General features: G+C 51.2%; 2 protein-coding genes across 8 annotated transcripts in view; one reads left to right on the forward strand and one right to left on the reverse strand.

Moving 5' to 3' along the window:
- Positions 1-11,167, forward strand: part of ARHGEF2 (Rho/Rac guanine nucleotide exchange factor 2) — a 37,486-nt gene extending 26,319 nt beyond the window's left edge. For 3 of the 7 annotated variants that reach the window (XM_008048343.1, XM_008048342.1, XM_008048340.1), the window contains 10 exons: positions 405-574; positions 2,431-2,498; positions 5,918-6,118; positions 6,502-6,621; positions 6,748-6,815; positions 6,956-6,991; positions 7,198-7,248; positions 7,448-7,891; positions 8,184-8,397; positions 10,021-11,157. In XM_008048343.1, the coding sequence (XP_008046534.1) occupies positions 405-574; positions 2,431-2,498; positions 5,918-6,118; positions 6,502-6,621; positions 6,748-6,815; positions 6,956-6,991; positions 7,198-7,248; positions 7,448-7,891; positions 8,184-8,397; positions 10,021-10,094 (1,446 nt within the window). In that variant the 3' untranslated portion in view covers positions 10,095-11,157. Of the gene's footprint in view, positions 1-404; positions 575-2,430; positions 2,499-5,917; positions 6,119-6,501; positions 6,622-6,747; positions 6,816-6,955; positions 6,992-7,197; positions 7,249-7,447; positions 7,892-8,183; positions 8,398-10,020 lie in introns of all 7 variants that reach the window. The other 4 variants (XM_008048345.2, XM_021707675.1, XM_021707677.1 and 1 more) reach the window with 3 other exon arrangements.
- Positions 11,168-15,886: 4,719 nt separating this feature from the next.
- On the reverse strand, positions 15,887-17,099 carry RXFP4 (relaxin/insulin like family peptide receptor 4). The gene has a single exon (XM_008048346.1). The coding sequence runs from the start codon at positions 17,082-17,084 to the stop codon at positions 15,960-15,962; it is 1,125 nt and encodes a 374-aa protein (XP_008046537.1). The 5' UTR covers positions 17,085-17,099; the 3' UTR covers positions 15,887-15,959.
- Between the last annotated feature and the right edge of the window lie 8,378 nt (positions 17,100-25,477).

Raw genomic sequence — 25,477 nt, forward strand, 5'->3', positions numbered from 1 at the left:
TCGTTGGAGTCTCACTCTGTCGCCCAGACTGGAGTGCAGTGGCCGCTCCCGGCCACCGCAGCCTTGACCTGCTGGGCTCTGGTGATCCTTCCGCCTCGGCCTTCCGAGTAGCCGGAATTACAGGCATGTGCTACCACGCCCGGCTGATTTTTTGATTTATTGTAGAGATGAGGTCTCATTGAGTTGCCCAGGTGGGTCTCGAACCCACGGGCTCAGGCAATCCACTCACCTCGGCCTCCCAAAGGCGCGGGATTACAGGCTGAGCCACCGAGCCCGGCTCCGGACTCTTAATTTGTATTGTAGGATGTCTCTTCAGTCTTTTGGGCATTCCAGAGGGATTGAAGACCCAAATGGCCAAGGGCCAGGATTCCCAGTCTTAATCCTTCCTTTCACCTGACTGGCAGGACAAACCCTCAGTGGTATCACTGCAGAATCTAATCGTACGGGACATTGCCAACCAGGAGAAAGGGATGTTTCTGATCAGCGCGGCCCCACCTGAGATGTACGAGGTGCACACGGCATCCCGGGATGACCGGAGCACCTGGATCCGCGTCATTCAACAGAGCGTGCGCATGTGAGTGCCTGCCTCTTGCATGCGTGGCGCATGGCCTCAGGGAACCTGCAGCAGCAGATCCCAGACCACAACACCCCCTGGGAATAGAACACAGCATTCAGGGGTAAAGGCAGAGGCTGAGGGAGAGATAAGATGGCCCAAGACAGGAAAAGTCACTATGTTCTTATGTCCTTTAAAGTCCTATTTTATATACTGCCAACCTCGACAACCTTTCAAATGCAGTGTGAGCTGACAAGCAAAGGAATATTTTGAGCCGTCACACAGTGGCACCTGCCATCTCGCCTGTGACAGTGGTGCCAATGGTGGCCCAGTACCATTTCAGCTACATCAACATCTTGGTCTGTAGGCAGAGGGCTGTTATTTGGATTGCATTGCTTTTGCTTTATTTTCTAAAAAAGGATGAAAAAGAAGATAAGGAAACATTGATATTAGAGATGAGAGGAAGACTCTTATAAACAAACTCAACATAGTAGAAGCCAGAAGGAAATCCATGTGTTAAAGCAGCAAATTTTTATCCTCTCTTAGATACCTGTTAGGTTCAAGGAAGGCAACTATGTGTCTAATTGTGTCAGAAAAAAGATCAGTAAAGCACAGGTCAAATATTTAAAATGGATCCTGGAAGATTGTACTTAAAGCATGGATTCTAATTAGGATTTTTGTAATTTTTCTTCAGCTTTCAGGGAATGGATTCTTCTCCAATTTTATAATTCGTAAACCAATTTTTTTTACTTCAGTGTAGACTTTTGAACAAATTTTTCAGAAATGCATACAAAAGTATGAAGTTGCCTATTCAAGGAAAACAATTCAAAATACCTGTCCCATTGACAGTAGATCCATAGTGCCCTCTTTATTAATAGTATTAATATTTGTAATTGTGAAAATTTACTTCGTAATATTAATTGTAATATATTTATTGGCTGGGCACAGTTGGCTCATGCCTATAATCCCAGAACTTTCAGAGGCAGAGGCGAGAGGATTACCTGAGTTCAGGGTTTCAAGACCAGCCTGGACAACTTAGCGAGACATCGTCTCTCCAATAAATCAAGAAATTAGCTGGGTGTGGTGGCACATGCCTATGGTTCTAGCTACTTGGAAGGCTGAAGCAGAAGGATCGCCTGAGCCCAGCAAGTTGAGGCTGTGGTGGCACTGCACTCCAGCCTGGGTGACAGAGTGAGCTTCCAACTCAAAAAACCCCCAAAATATGTATGTATATTCATAAAAATATGAATACATGTATATTCAAAGCACTGTAACATTCCACTTCATCCTAACAAAAAATCTGTGAGGAAGACAGTACCCTCATTTTTCATATAAGGAAACAGAGAGGTAACCAGCTGGTAAATAGTGGAGCTAGAATTTGAACTCGTTTGCTTGATGCCGAAGCCTGGACTTGATCTTCAGGTGACCTTTGGAGAGATTCATAACAGTAAATGCACATAGTGCTGAGAAAAGGTCAAGGCCGGGCACAATGGCTCACGCCTGTAATCTCAGCACTTTGGGAGGTGGAGGCGAGAGAATTGGTTGAGCCCAGGGGTTCGAGACCAGCCTGGGCAACTTGGAGAGACCTCGTCTCTACAATATATAAAAAAATAGCTGGGTCTGATGGTTCACGCCTGTAGGCAGAAGAATCACCTGAGCCCAGCAGGCTGAGGGAGTGGTAGCTGTGAATGAGCTACTGTGCTCCAAGAAAGAAAGAAAGAAAAAGAGATCCAGAGAAAATGAAGCCAGGGCATGAGGCTGAGGAATCTTATCAGAAAAGCGAAGTATAGGGTGTGTTTGGGAAGAAGGGTGGGCTGCTTCCTGGTCTGTAACCTAGCTTCTGTCTCCTAACTCCATGTGATCTGTTACCCCTCCAGTTGCCCATCCAGGGAGGATTTCCCCCTGATTGAGACAGAAGATGAGGCCTACCTGCGGCGAATCAAAAGTAAGTCCACCCACAAAGAGCCCATGAAATACTCTAGGATACATTTACACAGTAGAGTACTCTGCTTCTGTTTAAAAGATGAGAGAGAGACAGGGCTCTGTGAGGTCTGGCGGAGATTCACAGCCAAAATGTATGTTAAGTGCAAAAAGCAAGGTTTAAAACAAACTAAAGTATATGAAGCCATGTGTGTAAAAATAATACAGAAGACTAGGGTTGGGGAGTTGCTTCCTTTTTTACTGCACGGCCTTATATTAGTTAGGGTGTGATCTAACTGCTATAGAAAAAGACCAATGGAAACCAGTTGCTTAAATCAGGTAGATTATTCCTCTCCACAGTCCACAGTGGGGAGTGCAGGGTGATGGTGCAGCTCTGCCATCTCCAACAGGAAGCTGCCGTCTGTGTCCAGGGTGGCTACTCCAGCTCCTACCATCACATCTGCATCCCACCTAGCATGGAGGAATAAAGGAACAAAGATGGTTTATACCCATTTCTTTTAAGGGCAGATCTGGAAGACTCACCTCCATTGGTCAGAATTTAGTCACATGGTAATATCTCACTGTGAGTCAGGTTGAAAACCTTAGTCATAACTGGGCTCGGTGGCTCAGCCTGTAATCCTGTGCTTTGGGAGGCTGAGGTGAGTGGATTGCCTGAGCCTGTGGGTTCGAGACCCACCTGGGCAACTTGGCGAGACCTCATCTCTACAATAAATCAAAAAATTAGCCGAGTGTGGTAGCGCGCCTGTAGTTCCAGGTACTTGGAAGGCTGAGGCGGAAGAATCACTGGAGCCCACTGCACTCTAGTCCAGTGCTGGGAGCAGCCACTGCACTCTAGTCTGGGCGACAGAGTGAGACTCCACTCAAAAAAACAAAAACAAACAAAAAAAGAAAACCTTAGTCATTAACTGGGCAGCCATGTGCCCGGGTGAAACTTGTATGCATTCTCTAATTAAAGGAAGATGAGAAGAATGAACACTGGTGGACAACCTGAAACCCCTGCCACAAATCTCCTTTACTTTTTGTTTTTAAAATGAAAGTTGACTGGGCCCGGTGGCTCAATCTGTAATCCCAGCCCTTTGGGAGGCCGAGGTGAGAGGATTGCCTGAGCCTGTGGGTTCGAGACCAACCCAGGCAACATGGTGAGACCTCATCTCTGCAATAAATCAAAAAAATCAGCCGGGTGTGGTAGCGTGTGCCTCTAGTTCCTGCTACTTGGAAGGCTGAGGCAGAAGAATCACCTGAGCCCAGCAGGTCAAGGCTGTGGTGGTTGTGAGTGTGCCACTGTGCTCTAGGCTGGGCAAAAGAGTGAGACTCCAACTCCAAAAAAATAAAATAAAATGAAAAAAATAAAAATAAAAGTTTAGGCTGGGCATGGAGGCTCACACCTATAATCCCAACACTTTGGGAGGCTGAGGTGAGAGAATTGCTTGAGCCCATGGGTTTGAGACTAGCTTGGGCAACTTGGTGAGACTCATCTCTACAATAATTCAAAAAATTAGCCGGCGTGGTGGCGCATGCCTGTAGTTCCAGCTAAAGTTTAAAAAGTTAGCTGCCCAGCACTTTGAGAGGTGGAAGCAAGAAGATTGCCTGAGTCCAGGGGTTCAAGACCAGCCTGGGCAACCTGGTGAAACCTCATCTCTACAATAAATCAAAAAATTAGCCAGGTGTGGTGGCACATGCCTGGGGTTCCAGCTATTTAGAAGGCTGAGTCAGAATGATCCCCTGAGCCCGGTGGGTCGAGGCTGTGGTGGCCTTGAGTGTGCCACTCCCCTCTAGCCTGGGTGACAAAGGAGATTACTACTCAAAAAAAAAAAAAAAATGTTAGCTGGGTATGGTGGCTCATGCCTATAATCCCAGAGCTTTGAGAGGCTGAAGTAGGAGGATCACTTGAGGCCAGGAGTTTGATACCAGCCAGGACAACATAGTGTGAGACTCTTAATTAAAAAGAAAAAAAAGCCGGGCTCGGTGGCTCAGCCTGTAATCCCACGCCTTTGGGAGGCAGAGGTGAGTGGATTGCCTGAGCCTGTGGGTTCGAGACCCGCCTGGGCAACTTGGCAAGACCTCATCTCTACAATAAATCAAAAACTAGCCGGGCGTGGTAGCGTGCACCTGTAGTTCCAGCTACTTAGAAGGCTGAGGTGGAAGGATCGCCGGAGCCCAGCAGGTCGAGGCTGCAGTGGCCGGGAGCGGCCACTGCACTCCAGTCTGGGCGACAGAGTGAGACTTCAACTCAAAAAAAAAAAAAAAAAGCCAGGCTCAGTGGCTCAGCCTGTAATCCCGTGCCTTTGGGAGGCTAAGGTGAGTGGATTGCCTGAGCCTGCGGGTTCGAGACCCGCCTGAACAACTTGGCGAGACCTCATCTCTACAATAAATCAAAAAATAGCCAGGCGTGGTAGCACATGCCTGTAATTCTGGCTATTCGGAAAGCTGAGGCAGAAGGATCGCCGGAGCCCAGCAGGTAGAGGCTGCGATGGCCGGGAGCGGCCACTGCACTCCAGTCTGGGCGACAGAGTGAGACTCCAACTCAAAAAAAAAAAAAAAATAGCTGGGCATGGTGGCATACACCTGTAGTCCCAGCTACTCAGGAGGCTAAGACAAGAGTGTCACTTTAGCCCAGAAGTTCAAAGCTACAGTGACCTACGATCATGCTAATGCACTCCAACCTCGGCAACAGAGTGAGACTCTGCCTCTAAAAATAAAAATTTGAAAAGTACATGTGTTATTTTCCCCCAGAAAACATCTTATGTTTTTTGTAAATACCAAAAAAAAAAAAAAATCAGCCAGATATGGTGGCTTATGTCTATAATCCCAGCACTTTGGGGAGCTGAGACAGGAAGATTGCTTGAGCCCAGGAGTTCGAGACCAGCCTGGGCTACATAGTACAGGCTGAGGCAGAAAGATTGCCTGAGCCTAGGACGTTGAGGCTGCGGTGAGCCATGATCACACCACTGCACTCCAGCCTGGGTGACAGAGTGAGACTCTGACTCAAAAAACAATAAAGAGGCCGGGCTCGGTGGCTCAGCCTGTAATCCCAGCACTTTGGGAGGCCGAGGTGAGTGGATTGCCTGAGCCCGCGGGTTCGAGACCCACCTGGGCAACTTGACGAGACCTCATCTCTACAATAAATCAAAAAATTAGCCCGGTGTGGTAGCCCGGTGTGGTAGCATTCGCCTGTAGTTCCGGCTACTTGGAAGGCTGAGGCGGAATGATCACCGGAGCCCAGCAGGTCGAGGCTGCGGTGGCCGGGAGCGGCCACTGCACTCCAGTCTGGGCGACAGAGTGAGACTCCAACTCAAAAAAAAAAAATTTTTTTTGAGTCCTGCCACTCTGCCCAGCCCTACCCCTATGCCTAGGGCCACCCCTGCACTGCTCTTCTGGGTACCCCCAGGCCCTCCCATGTGCTCACCTGTCCCTCATCCACAGTGGAGCTGCAACAGAAGGACCGGGCGCTGGTGGAGCTGCTGCAGGAGAAGGTCGGACTGTTTGCCGAGATGACCCATTTCCAGGCGGAAGAGGATGGTGGCAGTGGGATGCCCCTGCCCACCCTGCCCAGGGGCCTTTTCCGCTCCGAGTCCCTTGAGTCCCCTCGTGGCGAGCGGCTGCTGCACGATGCCATCCGCGAGGGTGAGGGAGCTTCTGGGGAAGAGTCCAGGTTCAAGCACTCACCACACAGAATATGGACACGTGTCTAGACCTGGACACACAGGCGGGGCATAGAGGGTGCCAGCCCCGCAGTCCAGACACCCAAGTGCCTCTTCTCGGTTCCTGGGAAAGGCTGGACAAGAGGCATGGTCCTTGCCACTGTCTGACCCCTCTCATGCTGCACAGACTTCTGCCACCTCTAGGCATCTTGAATGCTTTTTGCCTTGTGTGATTGTGAGTGAAGCCCTGCTGCCCATCCTGGGGGCATCGCCCCAGATGCCCGAGTATCCCATACGTGGGAAGTGAGTGGCATTCTCCTTGGGTCCTGTGTCACTCCTGCCCTCACCTCTTCTCTTTCCCCACAGTGGAAGGCCTGAAAGACCTGCTGGTGGGTCCTGGAGTGGAACTGCTCCTGACACCCCGAGAACCAGCCCTGCCCTTGGAGCCTGACAGCGGTGGTAACACGAGTCCTGGGGTTACTGCCAGTGAGTGCCAGGGCAGGGAACCAAGGTAGTAGGTGGGAGGGGCCAAAGAGTTGGGCTGGTACCAGGGATGGAGTGGTGTCAGAGCCCTGGGGATATGAGCTCAGCCATCCTTTCCCTTCTCAACAGACGGTGAGGCCAGAACCTTCAATGGCTCCATTGAACTCTGCAGAGCTGACTCAGACTCCAGTCAGAAGGTGGGTCCTCAAGAGGTCCCAGGACTTGGCGAGAGGGCAGGGAAGGGACAGCTGGTCTATGGTTCTTCCCACAAAGCTATCGGGGCAGGCACCCAGGATTTTTGTGCCCGTTGACTCCCTGTTCTTGCACATTTCTGTAGGATCGAAATGGAAATCAGCTGAGATCTCCCCAAGAGGTGAGATTTGCATTTGGGGGTGCAGGAGACTGGAGGGAGGGTGTTCTCAGTCAGAAATGTACAACCCAAGTTGGAATCTGGGGGGAGGTCTACACTTCAAGTATCTCTCCAGAGCCTGTTGTTCCCACACCTACCCTCTTCCACTTCTGGGCAGTTCTCCCGTCCTGAAGCTCGGGCACTATTCCCACCCTCTCCTCTGTCCTCAGGAAGCATTGCAGCGACTGGTCAATCTCTATGGACTTCTACACGGCCTGCAGGTCAGTAGGGTGAGGGCTGGAATGGGGAAGGGGCCAGTCTAGAGATGCCAGCTGAGGCATGGTCGTCCTAACAGGCCTTTCTAAAAACGGTACTCCCTCAATCCAGGCTCTGCGAGCATGATGACCTGGGCCTTGGGGATGAGGGGTAGCAGAAAATGGGGATTTCTGATACACCCTTCTGTCCCCATTCTGCCCCCAGGCGGCTGTGGCCCAGCAGGATACTTTGATGGAAGCCCGGTTCCCCGAGGGCCCTGAGCGGCGGGAGAAGCTGTCCCGAGCCAACTCCCGGGATGGGGAGGCTGCCAGAGCTGGGGCTGCCCCTGTGGCTCCAGAGAAACAGGCCACGGAACTGGCCTTACTGCAGCGGCAGCACGCACTGCTGCAGGAGGAGCTACGGCGCTGCCGGCGGCTAGGCGAGGAACGGGCAACCGAAGCCGGCAGCCTGGAAGCCCGGCTCCGGGAGAGTGAGCAGGCCCGGGCTCTGCTGGAGCGGGAGGCCGAAGAGGCTCGCAGGCAGCTGGCCGCCTTGGGCCATACTGAGCCGCCCCCAGCCGAAGCCCCCTGGGCCCGCAGACCTGTGGATCCACGGCGGCGTAGCCTCCCTGCGGGTGACGCCCTGTACTTGAGTTTCAACCCCCCTCAGGTAAGGCTTGGAGCAGGGAACTGCCCTGGGATGGACATGAGGGTCCCCTGGGCTGTCGGGAATTTGAGCCCAACAGATTAGAAGGATATTAAGATACCGATTGGAGAACTGAAAATAAATTTAGACGGGTACAGGGATGAGTGTTGAAGGAACATAAACTAGGTGGTGATGCTCAAAGAGCTCAGCTGGTGGTGAAGGGGAGACATGGGTGAGCTCCAATCGAGAGAGCCATGTATTGGGGCCCAGCTGAGCAGAACCTGGGCCTGATGCTTTTCCTGCCCACCATCCACAGCCCAACCGAGGCTCTGACCGCCTGGATCTGCCTGTCACCATTCGCTCCGTCCATCGACCCTTTGACGACCGAGAGAGGCAGGACCTGGGTAGCCCCGAAGAGAGACTGCAAGATAGCAGTGACCCCGACACCGGCAGCGAAGAAGAAGTTAGCAGCCGTCTGTCTCCGCCTCACAGTCCCCGAGGTGAGACCCTGGCGGAGACGTGGACTAGAGGTAGAGTGCAGCCTGAATACAGGCCTTTGGACTTTGGCTTCCAAATGGGCCCTAACTGACCACCGAGGCCTTCAGTAACTCCAGGGAGGGACACCGAGAGGGCTTTCTATTTTGTCTGACGGTGCAATTTCAGGAAGCAAAGTGTTGGGGGCCCCCCTTCTCTAATTGGTCAGTGATTCTCAGTCTTTCCAAGGAGAAATTGATTTTTTAAAAAACTTTTTTAGAGACAGAGTCTCACTATGTTACCCAGTTTGGACTTGAACCCCTGGATTCAAGCGATCCTTTTGTCTCAGCCTCCCAAGTAGCTGCAGCTACAGGTGTGAACCACTGTACCTGGCAAGAAATATATATATATTTTTTTAAGTTGAAGTCTTACTCTGTCACCCTGGCTGGCGTGCAGTGGCATGCTCACAGCAACTGTAGCCTCAACCTGCTGGACTCAGGCAATCCTTCCACCTTAGCCTTACAGTAGTTGGAATTACAGGTGCACGCCACCATGTCTGGCTAATTTTTTGATTTATTGTAGAGACGAGGTCTTGCCAAGTTGTCCAGGCTGGTCTTAAACCCCTGGGCTCAGGCAGTTCTCTCACCTCTGCCTCCCAAAGTGCTGGGATTACAGGTGTGAGCTACTGTGTCCCCTACAAATAGATTTTTAGAGTAAAAAAAAGTCAAAGACCCTCAAGTTTTTATTCAGGAAATACAAAATGACCAAAAGCTACTATGTTTCTATATTATAATCCTAAAGTATTTTGTGTTTTAGTAATCAAATTGTCCCCTTGTATACTTTATTTACTTTATTTTATTTTTATTTTTAAAATTTTTTTTTAGTTAGAGTCTCACTGTCACCCATACTGGAGTGCAATGGCCACTCCCAGCCACTGCAGCCTCCACCTGCTAGGTTCCGGCAATCCTTCCGCCTCAGCCTTCCAAGTAGCTGGAACTACAGGCGTGTGCTCCCACACCTGGCTAATTTTTTGATTTATTGTAGAGATGCCCAAGTTGCCCAGGTGGGTCTCGAACCCACGGGCTCAGGCAATCCACTCACCTCGGCCTCCGAAAGCGCGGGATTACAGGCTGAGCCACTGAGCCTGGCCTATTTATTTATTTATTTATTTATTTATTTATTTAGAGTTGGAGTCTCACTCTGTAGCCCAGACTGGAGTGCAGTGGCCGCTCCTGGCCACCGCAGCCTCGACCTGCTGGGCTCCAGTGATCCTTCCGCCTCAGCCTTCCAAGTAGCCAGAACTATAGGCACACACTACCACGCCCGGCTAATTTTTTCTTAAATTTATTGTAGAAATGAGGTCTCGCCAAGTGGCCCGGGTGGGGCTCGAACCCGCAGGCTCGGGCAATCCACTCACCTGGGCCTCCCAAAGTGCTGGGATTACAGGCTGAGCCGCCAAGCCCTTTGTATACTTTAAAGTGTATCTAGTCCCTAGGGGTGGGGGCCTCGCTTACTTAGTCGTCAGAGGTTTTCCCCTCATCCAAGGACACGCAGACCCCTGCCTTCCCTTTGTAGCCCTCAGAGCCCATTGACCTGCAGATGGGAAAGCATTGGGGATGGGGTCCAGTTCCGCAGGAGAGCCCCTGCTCACTCACTGGCTTTGCCCTGTCCCCCTCCAGACTTCACCCGAATGCAGGACATCCCGGAGGAGACGGAGAGCCGCGACGGGGAGCCTGTAGCCTCAGAGAGCTAAGGGGGCCCCTCCCCCCTGCCCTGTGCCCCACTGAAGAACATTATTGAGTGGGGCAAACCTCGGGGACTCCAATTTGCCATTGATGAGGGAACATTTAAAAGAACTGCTGATTGTCCTTGCCAGCTCTTGGGATCCTTGGATACCTGAGGCCATCTAAGAAGCTGGGGGAATTAGGCCACAATACCCCCGGGTAGCATCCAAAAGCTACACCACAGATGCCAACTCTCCATGCCTTCTTCCCTCTACTTTAGGAAAATTTATTTATTTATTGTTTATTAGTTATGGGGGAGAGGGGAGATTTAAAGGACCAGGGACATGGGAACCAAGCCATAGGGATCAGGGGGCCCTGTCCTTTAACACTATTGGGGTACATTCAGGCTTAACCATGCAGCTGATGGGTTCCAGCCCTAACACCCCTCCCCAGCCACACCCGTCTCTGAGGAGAGGCTGCAGCCTTGGGACCCTACTGCCCTTTACGGAGGGTTATGGGCAGGGCCATGTCCCTCTCCCCTTTCCCCTCAACCTCTTCCTGCTGTCCTCCCTTCTCGCCATCCTCCATGGAAGCCCCAGGGAAATAACTTGGCTTCCTAGAGTGGATGGAATAGAAGTTGGGGTGGCCATATGGGTTTGTTGGGGGTGAGGGAAAAAAACCCACAGGGACCAGAATGTTTTGTTGTTGTTTTCTTTTTGTACCAAAGTCAACTGCACGTGTTTTATATTTTTAAGAGAAGATTGTAGGCAATTAGAGATCGCCGCCTTCTGTCCATCTCCCCATCTCTGAAGAAGTTGAGAGGTGGGGGAGACAATGACTTCTCCCTTCGTCCACAGTAACGGGGGGCTTATGCTGACCTCTTCCCCAGCCAGAGCTGGGTTGGGAAACGGAACCCTGAGCTTACCTCCCACCTCAGCAACCATGACCTGAAACCTCAGGGTTCATTTAGGGGGTTTTTCAGCGGAATTCCTCCTTCCCCAAAGTCCAAAGGCGCTAGCCTTTTGCTGCCAATTTGGTTGTTTAAAAAAAAAAAGATCAAGCAGGGAAAATTAAAGACCTGGAACCCCCTGAGGTACTGTCTCATATCATCTGCCAGTTCTAAGTGGATGGTGAGGAAGACCTGGGCAGTGTGACCTAAGCTCTTCTGAAAGGGTCCTTTCGTCCCCCAGAAGGGCAGCCTCTGCCTCAGTGAGAGAGGGGCCACTCACAAAAGTAGCTGCTGGGAATCTTTTTTTAAAAATTCACAAATGCAGGGATAAAAATGAAGGGGGACACAGCCAGGTGCCAATGTTGGGGCTTCTGGCGTGAGAAAGCTTTTTTCATCTTATTTATATACTGTGCTCAGAAATCGCCTCCAACCTATCACCCCGTTTTGACACAGTCCTGTCACCCTCTCCCCAGTGTCATTCGTTTTCAGATCCAGCCTCTACTCTGCCTTTGTTCATCTCCATGATGTCAGAGCCCTGGGGTGACCCCTCACAGGAGGGGCTCACGTGCTGTTTGCCTCTCTGAGAGACAGAGAGAGAGCTGGTTTCAGTTCTTGGTTTGGGTCAGTTTTGCTTCCTGTTTTTGGTTGATACCCTGCTTTCGAGCTGTGGGGGGAGGGAAGAAGGTGAGAGTCTGGGGTTGTATAAAAGCTGGCATGCTGTTGTGTATCCCCGTTGGGGCCTGTAGGGTAAGTTGAGAAAAACGGGGCTCAGGCCCTCGGCAAGACCTCAGCTAGAAAGAGGAACTGAGCTGCACAGCAGCTGAGCAGGCTCAGAGAGCAGCCAGCACCCTCCACTCCTGTGATTCTCACTCACCAGCATATGGCCTTTGCAAGGTGCTTTCTCATTCGTTACTTGGATCTTGGGAGGGGGGAGTGTTCTCGTTTTACTGGGGGGAAACCTGGGTGTGCAAAGGTTGCCAGGCCAGGAAGGGCCCAGCCCTCTTGGTTCCCAACCTCCACCTCACCCCTTGGCAACTCCGCCTCAAAATGCCAGAGCTTCGGGTTTCAGACACACTGACACATGGCTCGGCAGCCTCCACCACTGGAAACGTGGAGTGGATGAGGAAGGCCAATGGGCGCGGGATGGGGAGGTGGGATGGGAAGGTTAGCATACAACGACCACCCAGAAAGGGGCATGCAGGTTCTCCCTACCCGCCCCCTATGGATCCAGCGCGGGAGGGATCCTGGTCAGGAGAGCACTGAGAAACGTGGAGACTGGGAACCCAGAGTGGGTGTGAGGAAGCCCCCACCCACTGGCGGGCAACACTGCTCACCCCAGCAGTGCTGTCCCTTCCACTCCTTTACCGAACCCCCCTCTTTGTCTTCAACCCCAAAACATAATGTCAAAGCATTATTTTTTAAAATTTCAGTGACTTTAGGGGGTACAAATAGTTTTTGGTTACATGGATGCACTGTATAGTGACGACGAAGTCTGGGCTGTAAGTGTACACATCACTCCCACCTGTGCACATTGTACCCGAGAGGTGGTTTTTTCTTTCTTTCTTCCTCCCTCCCTCCCCGCTTTCCAAGTCTCCGGTGTCCATTATGTCATTCTCTGTGCCTCAAAGCATTTCTCTGATGTGGCTGTTCCTGGGAGCTAGATTCCTCCCTCACATCTGTGACCGTTCTGTCCCTTGTCTCCTCCCTAATCCCACTTTGGGAAACTCAGGCTTAACTTCTCCCTCTGGCTGGAGTTTCACAGCCCCTCTGGCTTTGTGCTCCACGGAGCTAGGGCCCAGCTTCCAATGAAAACATTCGTGCTCCAAGACTATTGCCATGCCCAACCCTCCCTTTTCCATCTTCCCCTGACATACCTTTTACCCCCTCCCCTCTCTGAGGGTAGGTCTGTACATGCATTCATCTGACTTGGACCTGTGTAAACAAACCTTGTCAATATTTACCTCTGGGTCCCACAAAGCGGAGATGCCCCCAGAGGAGCCAATATCCGGGCTGCAGCAAGGCCATCAGGAGAGCTGCTGGGGGTGGGAAGAGGGACACTTAGAGGTGGGAGGATTTTCCATCCTCCTGAATTAGCTGGAAACAGACCTGGAGTTTTAAAACTAGTTTAAATATTATTTAAAAAAGGAAATTAGGCCGGGGGGCGGTGGCTCACACCTATAATCCCAGCACTTTGGGAGGCCAGGGTGAGAGAATCTCTTGAGGCCGGGAGCTTGAGATCTGTCTGGATGACATAGAGCCCCTGTCTCTGTTTTATTTTTTAAAACGATGAAATTAAACAAGAGGGAATCAGCCTGGGCAACATAGTAAAACCTTGTCTTACAAAAATCAAAAAAATTAGCCAGGTGTGGTGGCATGCACCTGTAGTCTCAGCTACTTTGGAGGCTGAGGAGGAAGAATCATCAGCCCGGAGGTCAAGGCTGTGGCGATCTGTGATTATGTCACTGCTCTCCAGCCTAGGTGACAGACTCTAACCAAAAAAAAAAAAAAATCCAAGTACAAAAAAGGACTAATTGCCATTGCTCAATATGTTGTGAATTGGGTGGCTCTTCACAGCCTCTTCTGCTCAGCAGGTGGATGGAATGGGGGCAGGGGGCCCCTGGAGGCACTGACCTCCCCCTCCAGAGAGGCTCTGCATTCAAGCAGGCACTGCTCCCACCTGTTCCTCAAGGATCTTGAGCAACCAGTCCTGGGTTACGAGACTCACCAGAGAGCTTGGGGGACTGGGGGAGCAGGGCAATGGAAGTGGGAGTTCCACCCCATCCACCTCTGTCTCTTCCCTTTTTTCCAGAGACTGTCCCCCAGGAAATCCTTTCTGTTTTTTGTTTGTTTGTTTTTTGGGGTGTTTTTTGAGTTGGAGTCTCGCTCTGTCGCCCAGACTGGAGTGCAGTGGCCGCTCCCGGCCACCGCAGCCTCGACCTGCTGGGCTCCGGCAATCCTTCCGCCTCAGCCTTCCAAGTAGCTGGAACTACAGGCATGCGCTACCACGCCCAGCTAATCTTTTATTTTATTGTAGAGATGAGGGCTCACCAAGTTGCCCAGGCGGGTCACGAACTCACGGGCTCAGGCAATCCACTCACCTCAGCCTCCCAAAGTGCTGGGATTACAGGCTGAGCCACCCGAGCCAGGCTAGGAAATCCTTTCTGATGGATATCCTTTGTCATTGATGGGTCTCAGTGAATACGCAAACCGAAGGGGAGCCCCGTGTCCTGGAGAACACACCTTCAAGAGAGGCTTGAGAGATCACAACCCGTCACTTCTTTATGCAAGACTCGATTATACCCCCCTTAAGAACATGTAAGCAGCCAGGCTCGGTGGCTCAGCCTGTAATCCTGCACCTTGGGAGGCTGAGGTGAGTAGATTGCCTGAGTCCGCGGGTTCAAGACCCGCCTGGGCAACTTGGTGAGCCCTCATCTCTGCAATAAGTCAAAAATCAGCCGGACGTGGTAGCGCATGCCTGTAATTCCGGCTACTCAGAAGGCTGAGGCGGAAGGATCGCCGGAGCCCAGCGGGTCGAGGCTGCGGTGGTTGGGAGCAGCCACTGCACTCCAGTCTGCGCGACAGAGTGAGACTCCAACTCAAAAAAAGAAAACATGTAAACCAGATGAGACTGTCATAACTCCCTGCCCTTATCTTCCAGCTGCCCCCAGATTTCCTCCTTGTTCTTCTCCATTTTACACAGCTAAAACTATACTTAAGGCACTATTGAATCCTCAATAATCCATTTTACAGATGAGAAAACTGAGGTACAAAGAGATGAAAAAACTTGCACAAGGTGCAAATCCAGGTGCTCTGACACTCAAGTTGATACTCTGAGCTATGCACTCAGTAGGCATGGGGAAGGACTAGCATTATTTTCTGTGGTTTCCACTTCCCTGGCCCTACTACCTTCAGTATGTTTTACCAACCCCTTTATCTCTCACCTCTTTGCTGCACCCATGTCTTGGACTTTATTGTCACTTCTCCCTTCAGATCTTGACTTAAAGGGCGGTACACAGTATTCCCAGTCAGTACCAGAGTTTTACACCCAGGGCCTGACAGGTGCCAGGATTCCAGCAAGACCCCAGACCAGGGCTCCCTTCAGGGGAGCTACAGCTTTTGCTGCTAAGACCTCTGCTGATACTGTTTTTTTAGGCACCACTGAGATGCTAAGATGGGAATGGCCAAGGGAAGAGGACTTTTTTTTTTAAGTTGGATTCTCACTCTGTTGCCCAGTCTGTGCAGTGGAACGCTCATGGCCACTGCAGCCTCGACCTGCCGGGCTCAGGTGATCCTTCTGCCTCAGTCTTCCAAATAGCTGGAACTATAGGCAGATGCTGCCACGCCCGGCTAATTTTTTTTTAATTTTATTGTAGAGATGAGGAATTGCCGAGTTGCCCGGGCTAGTCTCAAACCCGTGGGCTCAGGCAATGCTCTCACCTCAGCCTTCCAAAATGCTGGAATTATAGACATGAGCCACTGCACCCGGCTAAGAAGAGGGCATTTTTGGCCTTGGTGCCAGAGAGGGACAAGGGACATCCATTTCTAAGGTAATGGTGAGAGGTGGGAGAGGATAGAGGAAGATGGACGCTGGTTTCTTGACTCATTAGCCAAGAACCCTTAGGAAAAAATTCCTGGGGATGTTTACAGAGAGTAGAGGTGGGGCAGCCAGTCCTTGAATCCACATGGAACTGGAGGTGGAACTGGGAAAGAAAAGTTCAAGACAATGTGTGGGTAATCCAGAGGTTTATTCTCAGATCCTCTTTGTCACCTCCAAATAGAGACGAGCTTTGTCATGCCCAGCCCTGATCTGGGCCCCCGCCTCCCCCATTCCACCACACCCAGAGTTTGGGATCAAAGATCAGACTTCCTCCCTGACAGGACACCCCTCCCTGGGATGCAAGGATCCAGGCAGACCTCAGAAAGGAGCATGTTCGGCTTGCACCGTTCACCGGGGTGTCCCTTTATCTGGGTTGGTGACCATGGCAGAAGGGCCGCTCTCCTGGGGGATGCGCGCTACCCACCGCCTGCCTGCCTGCTTTAGGGCCACCTGTTCCACCAAGTCCCGGCCCTGGGGCCACAGCCTGGACTGCAGCTCCCTGAAGGTGTCTGCCAGAGCCCTCCGGGGCTCGCGCCTGAGGAGACAGTACAGCACGGGGTTGAGGCAGCTGTTGCTGTGTGCCAGGCATGTGGTGACAGGGAAGACGTAGGTATGGATGGCGTAGAAGGTACTGTCCCAGGGCACCAGGTCAAACTTCACCAGGACACCCCAGAGAGTGACCACATGGTTGGGGAACCAGCAGAGGAAGAAAGAGGCCACCAGGATGCGCACGGAGCGGGCCACAGCCCTGCTGTCCTGCCGCCGCTGCCGCCGCCGCCGCAGGAAGGCCAGCAACAGCAGGTAGCTGGTGGTGATGATGCCCAGGGGCAGCACGAAGGCCAGCACCACTCTCTGCAGCTGGTAGGCCCCCAGCCAGTACCTGCTGGGGAAGCGCAGCAGACAGAGGCGCACGCCACACACCTCACTCTCTGCCCCGAAGACAGCCGTGGGCACTGTCACCACAGCAGCCGCCACCCACATGGCCAGGGTGGCCACGCGGGCCCAAAAGAGTGAGAGGTGGGTGCCTGGCCCCGTGGCCGTGGCCACCACCCAGTAGCGGGCGATGCTCAGCGCCGTGATGAGGAAGATGCTGGCATAGATGTTGAGCACAGTCGCTGTCAGGACCATCTTGCAGAGGGCACTTCCAAAGGGCCAGTGGAAGTCCAGCGCTGACTCAGCTGCCCAGAACGGGAGGGTGAGCGCCAGCCCTAGGTCCGCCAGGGCCAGGTTGAAGACAAAGGTGTCTGAAGGCGGGCCAGGGGCTCGCCGAGCACAGTTACCCAGTACCCACAGCACAGCCAAGTTTCCCAGCAAGCCGATGGCCCCCACAAGCCCATAGGCCAGGGCAACCATGATCCTCAGGGCTAGGAATTGGACAGGCATCGCTGCATCGTCAGCACTCAGCACGCCGCCTCCAGAGGTGTTGGCCCAGGAGAGAGCGACTGGGGTGGTAGACAAATTGAGAGCAGGCATCGCCAGGCATCCGCGGGTGGTGCTGAGCAGAGAAATCTGCAAGTGACTGCCAGACTGGCAGAGGCCACCGTAGCCTCAGCAGGTGGTTGTAGGTCAGATGCTGCTGGGACCTCCCACATGGCCCAGCCCACACCCACACCTTACAGGGAGAGGTGTGGTGGGACAACCCATCCCTTCCCTGTTGGTCAAGGTTGGTGGTGGGTGGGGCAGGGCAATCTCTGGTGTGGGGGGTGTGTGTGTGCGTGTGCGTGTGCGTGTGCGTGTGTGTGTGTGTGTGTGTGTGTGTGTGTGTGTGTTTTAGGGCTCTATGCTGCAGAGAGGGAGAGAAGGAGATGGCGTAACCCTACAGTGGAGGGCAGCCCCAAGCCTCTGCCCCAGGGAGCAAGCTGGAGCTTCCCTGTCCCAGGGATGACAGGAACCTAGAGCCACCTCTGCTCCCAACAGTGTGCAAAGCCCCCCTTCTCTGTAGCAAGGACTCCCTTGCGGCCCAGGGGAAGGGTCCTGGGAGGAGGCAGAGAGACAGGGAGTCAGCATGGACGTCAGGGAGAGAGTACTCAACCGAGGCTGTGGTCCCAGGCCTGCTGCTCACTAGCTCTGGGGCCGGGTGAGTTCCTTTTCACCCTGAGCCTGTCTCCTTGTTTATGTTTTTCAGACCAATCTCTGCTAACCAGAACTGGTGTGATGAAATGAGGTCATACATGTGAAGCTGCACTTTGTATGTCTTCACATGGATGATGATTATTTCCAAGGAGAAGTTTGGGGTGTTTGCAGCAGAAGGGAGCAGCTGTGATCATGCCCAGGGAATGGTGCCAACTAAAACAGGTTGGAATTCATCTCAGCGGCAAGCGACCTTGAGACTAAGAGCAGAGAGGGAAAGGAGAGAGGAAGTCACCACTTCCTGTCTCCTCCCAGCTGGGAACACTGGGCCTGTGTGGACTGAGCGAACAGGCTTGCCCCCAGTTCTGCAAGATTAAAGTGACCCTGCTAACCTACCACCCCAGGCCCTTTCACCATTTCCTGCCCTAGTCTGTGAAGCCAGAGTTGAAGGTTCCCCCGTACTCTCCTCCAATCCCCAAACCCCATTTCAGAGTTGCAGGTCCTGAGAAACGCCCTCACCACACCTCATCCTGTCTCCCCATGATCTCAGTCCTCACTGGATCACATCTCTACCCAGTGCACTAGGAGCTGCAATGGGGAGAAAGAGCAGGCAGAACGCAGTAGGACAAAGAGCAAGGCTTTCCAAGGATTCCAAAACCTTCAACACCTCCCTGGCCTCTTCGTGCTAATATACTATTTGATGTTCAGTTCCCTTGGGGTGCTGGGGAGGAGAGGGGTCCTGACAATAAGTCAGCAGTGGGCCAGGTGCAATGGCTCACACCTGTAATCCTAGTACTTTGGGAGGCGGAGGCAAGAGGATTGCCTGAACCCAGGGGTTCAAGATCAGCCTGGGCAACTTGGCAAGACCTCGTCTCCACAATAAATCAAAAAGTTAGCTGGGCGTGGTGGCGTGCTCCTGTAGTTCCAGCTACTTGGAAGGCTGAGCCTGAAGGATCACCTGAGCCCAGCAGGTCGAGGCTGCAGTGGCCATGAGCATGCCACTGCACTCAGCCTGCATAACAGAGGAAGACTTGGACATTAAAAAAAAATTATCAGGTGTGACAGCGTTCACTGTAGTCCCAGCTAACCTGGGAGGCTGAGGCAAGAGGATGACCTGAACCCAGGAATTCGAGGTTACAGTGAACTATGATTGCACCACTGTGATCTAGTCTGGACAACAGAGCAAGACCCTGTCTAAAAAAGAATAAAAATTAAAAGATAACTGCTTAATGCTTTGGATATATTTTCTCTTGGCTTAGAAAAAAGAAACTGGGCCAGAGTTTCAGGGTTCTGTTATTCATTTAAAACATCTGGTCCTCTGATCCTTTATTTACCCTTATTCATTCCTGGTCTAAAGTCTTGCCCTTGGTCTGAGACGATCACCCCCTTGTGACTATGTAGAGAGGTGATGCCACCAGCTGGCCAAGTCTAAGAACTTCATTTTTCTAGCATTTTGTTCACTTAATTGTCTGTCCATTAATTCATTCACTCACTAATCATAGCATTCTCTGAAACCTTACTATGTGCCAGGCACTGTGCTAGATGCTGGAGAGACAAAAACAAATAAATTATGGCCTTAGAAGAGAAAGTTTTTTTTGTTTTTTGTTTTTGTTTTTGAGTTGGAGTCTCACTCTGTCGCCCAGACTGGAGTGTAGTGGCCGCTCCGGGTCACTGCAGCCTTGACCTGCTGGGCTCCTGCGATCCTTCCGCCTCAGCCTTCCAAGTAGCTGGAACTATGGGCGCACGCTACCACGCCCGGCTAATTTTTTGAATCAGCCTGAGCAACATGATGATACCTTGTCTCTATGAAAAATTTTACAAAATTAGTTGGGCGTGGTGGTGCATGCTTGTAGCTACAGCTACTTGGAAGGCTGAGGCAGAAGGATCGCCTAAGCCCAGCAGGTCGAGCCTGGGGTGGTTGTGACCATGGGTGACAGAGTGAGACTGACTCAAAAAAATAAACATCCCTTCCATCTCAAAAACTTTACCTTCTGGCTGGGCTCAGTGGCTCGGCCTGTAATCTTGTGCCTTTGGGAGGCTGAGGTGAGTGGATTGCCTGAGCCCGCGGGTTTGAGACCTGCCTGGGCAGGCGAGACCTCATCTCTACAATAAAATCAAAAAATTAGCCGGGTGTGGTAGTGCGCACCTGTAATTCCGGCTACTCGGAAGGCTGAGGCGGAAGGATCACCGGAGCCCAGCAGGTCGAGGCGGCGGTGGCCTGGAGTGGCCACTGTACTCCAGTCTGGGTGACAGAGTGAGACTCCAACTCAAAAAAAACCAAAAAACAAACAAACAAACAAAAAGAACATCTAGTTGAACTTCTCATTTTATACAGAATGAAAGTGACTTGCCCAAGGCCACCAGGGGAGTGATGGTAGAGTCAGGATTTGAGATAAAGGTCCCTTGACTCCTAAAATAGGAGCCCTTTCCACCACGTCAAGAAACCCTGCAGTTGTTTCTCTCCACACTTCATTCCTTCCTGCTTCTGAGTGCCAGAAGCACCATCCAGTCCCTGTCCTTGGGTGGTTTCAAAGCAGCATATGGAAATGGCCCCAGCATGTGGACAGAGGGACAGTGACAACTTCTCCCAGATGGTTATTTATTCATAACCGTTGGGAGGATATGGAGGAACTAGAGTCAACAGAAATGCATTTGCTGTCCCTCACATTCATATTACCCTCTGGAGCCACACTTGACCAGTGCCATTGTCTTCTTTTTTCTTTTTTTAGAGTCAGGGTCTTGCTCTGTTGCCCAGACTGGAATACAGTGGCACAATCACAGCTCACTGAAACCTCAAACTCCTGGGCTCAAGTGACCTTTCCCCCCTCAGCCTCCTGAGTAGGTGGGACTACAGGCATGCACCACCATGCCTAAATAATTTTTAAAATTTCTTTAGAGCCGGGCTCGGCGGCTCAGTCTGCAATCCCGCGCCTTTGGGAGGCTGAGGTGAGTGGATTGCCTGAGCCCACGGGTTTGAGATCCGCCTGGGCAGAGAGACCTCATCTCTACAATAAATAAATTAAAAAATCAGCCAGGCATGGTAGCGCATGCCTGTAATTCCGGCTACTCGGAAGGCTGAGGCCGAAGGTTCGCTGGAGCCCAGCAGGCGAGGCTGCGGTGGCCGGAAGCGGCCACTGCACTCCAGTCTGGGCGACCGAGTGAGACTCCAACTCAAAAAAAAAAAAAAATTTCTTTAGAGTTGGGATTTCACTGTTTCCCAGGCTCATCTTGAACTCCTGGCCTCAAGCAATCCTCCTGCCTTGGCCGCCCAAAGCGCTGGTATTACAGGCGTGAGCCACTGTGCCCAGCCTCCAGTGCCATTTTCTATCTTTTTTACAGAGTCGAAGGACCTGTTGTGGTAGGCTATGGTGTCTGCCTTACATAAAAAGGGCTTCTGATGGCTGGACCTTCTCCTCAGTCATCTGAATATCCACCCCTCCCTCAGCCCATATGTTTGTCCAGCTACACGTCCCTGTCCCCACACTCTAAAGGTTAGGCTTTGGAGTATCCAAAGAGGAACTGGAGGAAGAGGCAGGAGGGATCCAGTTATCACTCTGCAGAGCATAAAGGGAAGAGAGATTTGCATTTATGGAAGAAGGGACAGAGACTAAACCCTTGGGGGACTCTGAATGGCAGGAACAGAAAACCCACCCCTAATCCAAACCCCCCACATCAGCCCAGTCAGCCACCATCTCTACTCCTTCATGTCTCCAGGATTTCCTGGAGAGGAACCTCTGTTTTGGTTAGGGGCATGGGCAGCGCCAATGCTCGGGGCAGGTTCTGAATCAATTTCTCTCTCTCAATAAACTTTATGTCTTGCCATCATTTTAGAGTTACAGAAAAATTGCAAAGGCAGTGAGAATAATACATCTTTTTTATTTTCCAAAGTAAAACCGACAGAGCACCAAAAAAGAAAAAAAATCATAGGGACAAATATGACAGAAGCTGTGAAATACCAGTACACTGAAAATGACAAAACATTGCTGAGAGAAATTAAAGAAGACCTACATAAATGGAGGTAGACTGTGTTCACTGGTTGGAGACTCAGTCATAGTCTATTTTTTTTTTTTTTTTAGTTGGAGTCTCACTCTGTCTCCCAGGCTGGAGTGCAGTGGCATGCTCATTGCCACCACAGCCTTGACTTGCTGGACTCAAGTGATCCTTCTGCCTCAGCCTTCCAGGTAGCTGGAACTACAGGCGCACACCACCACACCTGGCTAATTTTTTTGATTTTTTTTTTTTGAGTTGGAGTCTCACTCCGTCGCCCAGACTGGAGTGCAGTGGCACACTACTGGCCACTGCAGCCTTGACCTGCTGGGCTCCGGCAACCCTTCTGCCTCAGCCTTCCAAGTAGCTGGAACTACAGGCACACACTACCATACCCAGCTAATTTTTGATTTATTGTAGAGACGAGGTCTTGCCAAGTTGCCCAGGCGGGTCTTGAACCTGTGGGCTCAGGCAATCCACTCATCTTGGCCTCCCAAAGTGTGGGGATTACAGACTGAGCCACTGAGCCTGGCCAATTTTTTTGATTTGATGTAGAGATAAGGGCTCACCAAATTGCCCAGGCTGGTCTCAAACCCGTGGGCTCAGGCAATCCTCTCACCTCGGCCTCCCAAAGTGCTGGGATTATAGGTGTAAACCACTGTGCCCGGCCTGTTCAGTCATATTCTTTTTTTTTTTTGAGTTGGAGTCTCACTCTGTCGCCCAGGCTGGAGTGCAGTGGCTGCTCCCAGCCACCGCAGCCTCGACCTGCTGGGCCCCGGCGATCCTTCCGCCTCAGCCTTCCAAGTAGCTGGAGCTACAGGCGCGCGCTACCACGCCCGGCTAATTTTTTGATTTATTGTGGAGATGAGGTCTCACCAAGTTGCCCATGAGGGTCTCGAACCCGTGGGCTCAGGCAATCCACTCATCTCAACCTCCCAAAGGCACGGGATTACAGGCTGAGCCACCGAGCCCGGCTTCAGTCATATTCTTAAGATGTCAATCCTCAAAACTGGCCTACAGGTTCAACACAATCCTGATCACAAGTCTAGCAGGCTTTTTAAAAAACATATGCGGGCCAGGCTCGGTGACTCAGCCTGTAATCCCAGCCCTTTGGGAGGCCGAGGTGAGCGGATTGCCTGAGCCCACGGGTTCGAGACCCACCTGGGCAACTTGGCAAGACCTCATCTCCACAATAAATAAAAAAATTAGCTGGGTGTGGTAGCGTGCGCCTGTAGTTCCAGCTACTTGGAAGGCTGAGGCGGAAGGATCGCCAGAGCACAGCAGACGAGGCTGCGGTGGCCGAGAGCGGCCACTGCACTCTAGTCTGGGCAACTGAGTGAGACTCCAACTCAAAAAAATAAATAAATAAAAAAATAAATAAATAAAAATAAAAATTAAAAATGTGTGTGTGTGTGAAATTCACAAACTGATTCTAAAATTCATGTGAAGTTGTACATGGTGACTCATACCTGTAATCCCAGCACTTTGGGAGGCGGAAGCAAGAGGAATGGCTGAGCCTAGGGTCTGAGACCAGCCTGGACAACATGGTGAGACCTTGTTTCTACAATAAATCATAAAATTAGCCAGGTGTGGTGGCACACACCTGTAGTTCTAGCTACTTGGAAGGCTGAAGTGGAAGGATCACCTGAACCCAGCAGGTCAAGGCTGCGGTGGCCATGAGCATGCTACTGCCCTCCGTCCTAGGTGACAGAGTGAGATTTCATCTCAAAAAAAAAAAAAAAAAATTGGGGCACAGTCGCTCATGCCTGTAATTGCAGCACTTTGGGAGGCTAAGGAGAGACGGTCACTTGAGACCAGGAGTTCCAGGCTTCAGCAAGCCACGAGCATATACCACTGCACTCCAGCATGGGTAACAGAGTGAGACTCCAACTAAAAAAAATACTATAGAAAAACACAGAAAAATAAAATTTTTTTAAAAATCGTAAATTTGATATTATTATTACTATTATATTTTGAGTCAGGGTCTCACTTTGTCACCCAGGCTGGAGTGCAGTTGCACAAGCATGACAATCACAGTTCACAGCAGCCTTGACTTCCTGGACTCAGGCAATCCTTCCACTTCAGCATCCCAAGTAGCTGGGAGTACAAGTGCACATCATGCTCAGCTAATTTTTTTTATTTTTTTATTTTTGTAGAGACAAGGTTTTGCTATGTTGGTCTTAAACTCCTGGACTCAAATAATCCTTTTCCTTAGCCTCCCAAAGTGCTGCAATTACAGGCACGAGTCGCTGTGCCCCAATTTTTTTTTGACTCAGAGTCTCACTCTGTCACCCAGGCTGGAATGCAGTGGCATACTCACAGACACTGCAGCCTTGACTTGCTAGGCTCAGGTGATCCTTCCACCTCAGCCTTCCAAGTAGCTGGAACTACAGGCATGCACACCAAGCCTGGCTAATTTTTTGATTATAGAGATGAGTTCTCACCAAGTTGCCTAGTCTAGTCTCGAACCCTTGAGCTAAGGCAATCCTCTTACCTCGGCCTCTCAAAGTGCTAGGATTATAGGTGTGAGCCACCACACCCAGCCTCTTTCTGCTTCTATGAGTACAACTGTTTTAGATTCCACATGTAAATGAAATCACAAAGTATTTTTCTTTCTTCTTTTTTTTTTTTTGAGTTGGAGTCTCACTCCATCACCCAGACTGGAGTGTAGTGGCACGCTCCCGGCCACCACAGCGTTAACTTGCTAGATCCTTCCACTCAGCCTTCCAAGTAGCCGGAACTACAGGCGCGTGCTACCACACCCGGCTAATTTTTTGATTTGTTGTAGAGATGAGGTCTCGCCAAGTTGCCCAGGCGGATCTCGAACCTGTGGGCTCAGGCAATCCACTCACCTCAGACTCCCAAAGCGCTGGGATTACAAGCTGAGCCACCGAGCCCGGCTTACAAAGTATTTTTCAGTACGGGCACGGTGGCTATTGCCTGACATCCCAGCATTTTGGGAGGCAGAGACAAGAGGATTGCCTGAGTCCAGGGGTTTGAGACCAGCCGGGGCAATTTGGTGAGGCCTTGTTTCTACAATAAATAAAAAAATTAGTTGGCCATGGTGGTGCACACCTGTGGTTTCAGCTACTTGGAAGGCTGAGGTGGAAGGATTGCGTGAGCCCATCAGGTCTAGGTTGCAGTGACTGTGAACATGTCATGCACTGCAGCCTGGGTAATAGTGAAACTCATACTCTAAATAAATAAATAAATAAAGTGTTTGCCTTCCTGTGTCTGGCTTATTTCACTTAGCATAATGCTCTTCAGTTTCATCCATCTTGTTGCAAATGATAGAATGTCCTTGTTTTTAGGGCTTAATAGTATTTCGTTGTATGTACAGGGAGTGCCAAAAATGTATACAACTTTTTAGTACGACGTCAATGTCAAAAGGTGACATTAATCAAATGAATGCTAGCATCATCATGCAACAGGCAGGACAAAGAAAATGGTGGAAGCTTGGTCAGGCTCGGTGGCTCAGCCCGTAATCCCAGCACTTTGGGAGGCTGAGGCGAATGGATTGCCTGAGCCTGTGGGTTCAAGACCAGCCCGGGCATCTTGGCAAGACATCGTCTCTACAATAAATCAAAAATTGGCCGGGCATGGAGGTTCATGCCTATAATCCCAGCACTTTGGGAGGCTGAAGTGAGAGGATTGCCTGAGCCTGTGGGTTCGAGACCAGCCTGGGCAACTTGACAAGATCTCATGTCTACAATAAATAAAAAAATTAGCTGGGCCGGGCTCGGTGGCTCAGCCTGTAATCCCGTGCCTTTGGGAGGCTAAGGTGAGTGGATTGCCTGAGCCTGCGGGTT

The sequence above is a fragment of the Carlito syrichta genome, unplaced genomic scaffold (genome assembly GCF_000164805.1).
Source record: "Carlito syrichta isolate Samal-C Ts95f unplaced genomic scaffold, Tarsius_syrichta-2.0.1 Scaffold123367, whole genome shotgun sequence".
Lineage (NCBI taxonomy): Eukaryota > Metazoa > Chordata > Mammalia > Primates > Tarsiidae > Carlito > Carlito syrichta.